The 6,651-nt window shown below is 34.6% G+C and overlaps 2 protein-coding genes and 1 long non-coding RNA gene across 4 annotated transcripts; all 3 read left to right on the top strand.

Annotated features, from left to right (window-relative positions):
- Positions 1 to 385: 385 nt before the first annotated feature.
- On the top strand, positions 386 to 1,321 carry LOC140015471 (uncharacterized). 2 transcript variants are annotated; one of them, XR_011822100.1, is made up of 3 exons: positions 386 to 585; positions 696 to 774; positions 864 to 1,321. It is a non-coding gene; the product is annotated as an uncharacterized lncRNA (long non-coding RNA). The 2 variants fall into 2 exon arrangements; XR_011822101.1 differs by having other exon boundaries at positions 692 to 774.
- Positions 1,322 to 1,326: 5 nt separating this feature from the next.
- On the top strand, positions 1,327 to 4,172 carry LOC140015199 (serine/threonine-protein phosphatase 7 long form homolog). The gene is made up of 4 exons (XM_072067108.1): positions 1,327 to 3,579; positions 3,666 to 3,754; positions 3,852 to 3,939; positions 4,122 to 4,172. Exons 1-4 carry the CDS (start codon positions 2,953 to 2,955, stop codon positions 4,170 to 4,172), a joined length of 855 nt encoding a protein of 284 aa, XP_071923209.1. The 5' UTR covers positions 1,327 to 2,952.
- Positions 4,018 to 5,377, top strand: LOC140015370 (uncharacterized). The gene is made up of 2 exons (XM_072067807.1): positions 4,018 to 4,482; positions 4,570 to 5,377. Exons 1-2 carry the CDS (start codon positions 4,177 to 4,179, stop codon positions 5,263 to 5,265), a joined length of 1,002 nt encoding a protein of 333 aa, XP_071923908.1. The 5' UTR covers positions 4,018 to 4,176; the 3' UTR covers positions 5,266 to 5,377.
- The last annotated feature ends 1,274 nt before the right edge of the window (positions 5,378 to 6,651 follow it).

Genomic DNA, 6,651 nt, shown 5'->3' with positions numbered 1-6,651 from the left:
TAGAGAAAACTAAGGAGAAAGCAGCGGCCAACAATCTGCTAAGTCAAGCGGTGACTAAGTGAGAAAATTCCCAAAAAGTGTGAGTTTTTAAACTAACTTCCCAAAGGGTGGTGATTTTTTAGTATCTTCCCAAAGGATGAAAAACGCATCCAGGAAATGCGTTTTTATAAATAAAATCGCAATTGTCAAATGCGTTATTTTAATTTTCATCAATTTATTTTACTTTTAAAAAATTCGTTAAATAACGCATTATTAGAATGCCTTATTTTAAAAAGTCTCATAGGATGAATGCGTTTTTTGTCCTTAAAACCCATTTCTGAAATGCGTTTATTAATAAAAAAACGCATTTGCTAAATGAGTTGTTTAGCATATCTAAGAAGCCTGTTCTACTCCCCGGTACTTCATAAGGGGTCTAAAAACTAATTTCCCCTCAATCCCTCTCTTTTTCCACCCTAACTTCTTCAGGGGCCAAACAAAACGCACCACCCATTCAATTTTTTCTTACATCTTATCCCACATTCGCAGCCAACGTAAGAGCAAGGGTGGTGATTGGGAGACTGCTGAGCTAATTAGGCATATTGTCAGGTAATACTTAAAATCCCAAATTTAGGGCTTATGTAATGGATGCATTTAATTATTTTAAACAGCAAAAAGCAAACCTGAGATGATTCTTTGGGTTTTATTGACAAAGGAAGATACCCTACAAAGGGCGAGAGTATTAGACAAAGAGATTCTGGAATTTTCTCAAATTCTACAGATCAGCTACTCTCAGAGGTTTCTTTCTTTCTTTCTTTTTCCCTCTCAAGTAAGTGCTGAAAATTTTTTTTTTCCCTCAAACTTAAAGTAAGTTTATTTTTTTGCAGATTCGAAGGATAAATTGTTGCCGGAGTATTCATTCTCTTCAAAGTGAGTGCTGAATTTCTTTTTCTTTTTTTTTTCATTCACTATTTTTGGTTGAAATATAAATGGCTTCCGTGTGTTTATGACATTTCTTCTACTTGTATACTTTTATATGTTGAGCTTCCAAGGTTGGAATTTTTGCTTCCTGTTGTTCTTGAAACCAATAAGAAGGGTGAAGCAATCAAAATAGTATAGAGCAATCTGCATCCCGTACATTTATAGAAAAAGACAAAGTACGTGCCATCAACTAATGCATCATGAATTAAACTTCTAAAATCCGGATCTATTACTACTTGAATTCATAAATTTTTGACATCACCCAGTAATGCATCACTTAGATTAAAAAATGTATCGATCCATAATCTCTTGCACAATAATGAATTATAGAATACAAAGGAACTAAGCAATCCGGCAAACCCCAGCAGACAAAAAGTAAAAGATTTGGGAAAAGATATACCCCAACAGACCATAATATGAGATGATTATGTCAAGATGCTAAATTAGACTCCACACCTTGTACACTTTGCTGGAGATTACTTCAAAACTGAAGCAGGAGATATATTTTTCACCTTGTTTTCGAATTTTCTTTTTTTTTTACATGTCAGTGTAGTTAGCATTCAGTTAATTTATTTGAAGATATCTAACTTTGTCTCAGTTTACTTGTAAGAATGTACTTAATGTTAATTTAACTGGTCTGAACCATGATTTTGTTAGAAGAGGAGCAGGGGATTTTGTTAATCAGTCCAACAACTTGCCTTCTGAGCCACCCACTGCATGTGTTGTGTGTGTTCTTGTGTGCCTTTTTTAAATTCTCAAGACTTAGATACATGCAAGAGTTTAGATACAAAACGTAGCAGCATATTACATTCAACACTTTTGATACATGTATGTCTACTCTCTTTCAGTTATTGTTAGGTGGTTCTTGAAATATTTTCTTATTCTTTACTGGTTATTGGCGAATATGAATGTTGGCACTATAGATATTAATCTAAATTAATGTGTGGTCATGTCAAAATGAAAAGAAATAAGAGACTTCTATAGACTTTTATTTTTGAAAGATTCTTTCACAGTATAAAACGTAATACCTGTGGACAGTTTAGAAGTTTAGGAGTTACCTACATTTACAAGATATGACTGGTTTTAAAATATACTTTTTATTTATAGTATTTTTCAACATTCGAGATGAATTGACTGTAGTTTACATTGCATTTGAAGGCTTGTTAGCATATGTTTTAATGGATCTTCAACATCCATTGAAACTTGCTTTATATTGGGATGGTCATATCCAATATTATCCTGATTTGGGATTTATAGGCCCAATTGGCAAGATAGTTACAATCAACCACAGGATAAGATTTGGAGACTTACTAAGTAATATACACTCATATATTGGAGTAGATACAATAACTATAGATTTGAAGCTCATCTGCAAATATCCTGATCATGGACCGTGGGGTTTCAAATTTTGCCCATTACTAATAATGAACGAAGAGGGAATGGATTTGATATTTTCTTTAGCAGCTGAGTACCCAAATACTATGGTTCATCTATACATTGTACAAGAATCAGTTCTCAATTGTCAAGAGGGCAATAACATCTTTACCAGTAAGGAAATGGCTCCATATGTAAATTTGCTGACACAAGATGTTGAATCTCCGATATTACCTGCACCTACAACTTCATGCACTCAATCTTTTCTTAAAGATAAGCATGGTGCACAATGGTTGCCATCTTCAAATAATGATATCATTTTTCGTGCTATGAGTAGTATGTCACCTTCATTGAAACCCATCCAATCATCATTACCTACTCCTTTAGTGTCACGGAATGCACTCGAATATACAGAACATAATGAAACTGCGAGTGCTAACCAACAAAGACAGGTGCATGTACTAGAAGATGATGTTGGCTGTTCTAGTTCATTTCAATTGGATCATAATAGAGAAGAAATTGGAACTATGAGAACCATTTTAGCAGTTGAAGAACCTATTGTTGGGGCTGAAATTGGAAATGCACTTGGGATAACTGATGTGATTCATAACTTAGTCCAGAATGAAGCATCTTTGCCGTCTAGAGATGATGCTTTCATCTTGGTATATTGATGAATCTGGCTTTGGTGGTGTTGTGCGCACAGGTCAAATACAACTCGACCACGCACTTGTCACAGCTTTGGTTGAGCGTTGGCGAACTGAAACTCACTCATTTCATCTTCCTATTGGTGAGGCTACCGTCACTTTACAAGATATAGGGATATTATGGGGGCTTCCTATTGACGGACAGCCTGTTATAGGTGTGGACACACATCAAAAATCAGAGGATTGGTTGCCGATTTGTGAGGACTTGTTAGGATTTCGACCTAAAACAGATGATATTAAGGGAGGGAAACTATTATTGGGTTGTTTAGATGCTCCCTTAGCTGTCAGACTTCCTAGTGATGCATCAGATGATGATATTAGATGTCATGCTAGGATGCGTATTTTACAGCTTATTGGTGGTCACCTGTTTTCAGATAAATCTGGCAACATGGTCAGCCTAATGTATTTGTCATTTCTAAGAGATTTTACTGTTACTCGAACATATAGTTGGGGGAGTGCAGTTCTTGCTTTTTTATATCGTGGACTATGTAGAGCTACTCTTTGTACCTCACAAGAGATTGCTGGACCATTGGTTCTTTTACAGGTATTTTCACTAAAACTCTTTGAATTTTTTTTTGGTTTCTAACAATTATGACCTATTCTTGTTAAATATCCTAATTTTTGTTTTAGCTTTGGACATGGGAACGATTTCCTACCTTATGTCCAGATAGGCCAGTGCCTAAAATGGAGTTGCCAGCTGAGAGTCCTTATGGTGCAAGGTTAGTTTGTATCTGCCTATTAGTGTTAGGATATATTAGGTATATAATTTAGATACATGACCGTAACAATGACGGTGTATTGTTGATTATTCTGTAGGTGGAATGTCGATTTTAACCTTTCTAGAGTAGCAATGCATGTATTAGTTGTATATCGAGATCAACTAGATAGCTTGAGAGATGATCATGTAAGTATTTATTTCATGCATATTTCATGTATCATGGTAAATTGCAAGTTACAACCAAATTTTTTTAGTTTATTTTGTAATTTTCCATTTTGTTATTCATAGTTTGTATGGCAACCATATCCTCAACACATTTTAGAGACATTGCCTCAGTGTTGTTTGGCTAGTTCTGAATTGTGGCGTAGTCGAACTGCACTTATTTGTTGGGATATAGTAGAGCTACACCTACCAGATAGGTGTATGCGACAATTTGGATTTGTTCAGCATATTCCGGCACCATGTGACACGGATTGGAGTTTGCATCAAGTGGATCGTCGAGGCAGACGAAATACAGATTGGACCCTTAAACACTACCGCCACATCCAAATGTGGATGGATCGAGCTTCAAGTATACAAGAAGGTGAACTCGAGGAGGTTCCTGGTGAGGCTAGCTTAGAGTATATGACTTGGTATAAGCAGCGTACAAGATTGCTTATTGGCAACCCATCATTGAGACCACTATTACCAGCTGGTTATCAGGGTATTGCACCAGCTAATGAGATGATGGTAACCATTATTTAGATATTTTTAATTGACTACTTTGTTTAAAGTTTTGTATTGGCAGCATTAGAATTTATTTTGATAACATTTCAGGTAGATACATTGCATCGTGTCTATTATAGATCACTTGAAGCATTACCACATGCTGAGGCCATCTCTGTTCCTGCTCTCACTGATATTCGGGATATGTGCCAATCAACTATGCGTGCCATTGGATGTGAGATGAGATTGAAACTCCTACCATTGAATCCAATAATGCCGCTCTCAATGGATGAAGAGTTGCAACATGTAGTTCCACGGGCACGTGTTCGAAGAGCCACACAAGAAGGTTCACAAAGAATCCATAGAGGGGGACGAAGGCGAAAACACGTCCAAACTGATCAAAACAGTGTACAAAATCAGATTTTAAGTCAGGATGAGTTTGTAGGAGATCATATGTTGAATCAAGAGACTAGAGACGTGGGAAATGAGCAAACAGCTAATGAGTTCAATCAGACATGTGATCGGACTTCTGAAATCAATCTCGATCAAGGTCAAGGGGATGAACATACAGAAGCTGATACAACACATGCACAAGCTGGTGAACATGATGTGACGCATGCGCAAAGTGATAAGCATGATCAGACACATCTGGAGTTTGATTTGCAACATCAAACACAAGAACATGTTGATCGAAATAAGCGTGACACTTGTAAAGGTCGTGGTAAAAATCAGCATCTACCCTTGCGGCCACCATCTAAAAGAGTCAGACGGCAAAAGTTGTGTTACTCTAGAGGCATTCTCAAATGATTTATTGTACTTGTCTTGTTATAAGAATTCTTATTGTATAAGAGAATTTGGATTGAAAACCAAGTAAATTTAGTATATGAAATTAGATGTGATATTATATCATCTTATGACATATTTGAATATGCAAGTGTTTGCTTAACAGGTGATATAAATTAAGCACTACCCTCCCTTAGAAGGAATTGGAGCTCATTGCTAACAAAAGATTGTGAAAATTTACCTTTATACCCTAATTATTTGGAGAAACCTAATGGCCAAATTTTGCAAAAGAAACTTGTTTCTTGTCAACAAATTAAGTAACTGATTAAACTAATTAAATTACCTACGAGTGTTACTTTCGCGCAATTAATTTACGTTAAATATAAAACCTACAAGTTTTTCATAAAGAACTGGTATGTTATGGGCAATTTAATTTTGTTTTAACTTTCAAATATTTAATTTATGTTAAATACAAAACATACTAGTTTTCCTTTCATAAAAATATTAGTATAGCACTTTTTAAATTTTACTTACAAACATTTATATATTTAACATAAATTATATGATTCAGAGTAAAATGCCTGCCCCCATAGCTAGTACTTTATTCAACTAATAGAAGAAACCCATAAAGAGTTGATAAAAAGTGGGTAATTTCTTTTTTCTACTTTCACATATTTAATTTATATTAAATACAAAACCTACTAGTTTTCCTTTCGTAATAATATTGTTATAATACTTTTTGAATTTTACTACCAACATTTGAGATACAAAATTAGTGTATACATATGTAAAATCCAAAGTTCAAAACCTTTAAGCCTTTTGCAAACTTGAAATGAAATCTCTACCAACTAAATTAATAACAACTATGAAATAACAATTTTTTTGGATCTTGACTTCCATTAGTGAGCTAAATTAATAATAACTTCGATAAAATAATAAGATAATATTTAAAACAAAAACCTTACATAATCGAAGTCCAGAATGAAGAAATGAAAAAAAGTGGTACATATTGTAAACAAAAAACGCATTCATCTAATGCGTTTTATTATAAAATAACGCATTTCCGAAATGCGTTTTATGGTGAGATCAAAAAACGCATTCTAATAATGCGTTATTTGACCAATTTTTTCATATTAAAATAAATTGATGAAAAATAAAATAACGCATTTGACAATTGCATTTTTATTTATAAAAACGCATTCCCTGGATGCGTTTTTCACCCTTTGGGAAGATACTCAAAAATCACCACCCTTTGGGAAGTTAGTTTAAAAACTCACACTTTTTGGGAATTTACTCGTGACTAAGTGGAGCAAATAGGAACTGATTCATTAGTTAGGCGGTAACTGAAAGCAAAGAAACTAGGCAGCTCTTCCTTTCTCTCTCTCTTTTAATCTCTACAAAACAGAACCG

The sequence above is a fragment of the Coffea arabica genome, chromosome 10e (genome assembly GCF_036785885.1).
Source record: "Coffea arabica cultivar ET-39 chromosome 10e, Coffea Arabica ET-39 HiFi, whole genome shotgun sequence".
NCBI classification, from domain to species: Eukaryota; Viridiplantae; Streptophyta; class Magnoliopsida; order Gentianales; family Rubiaceae; genus Coffea; species Coffea arabica.
This window is presented reverse-complemented; position numbering and strand designations above follow the sequence as displayed.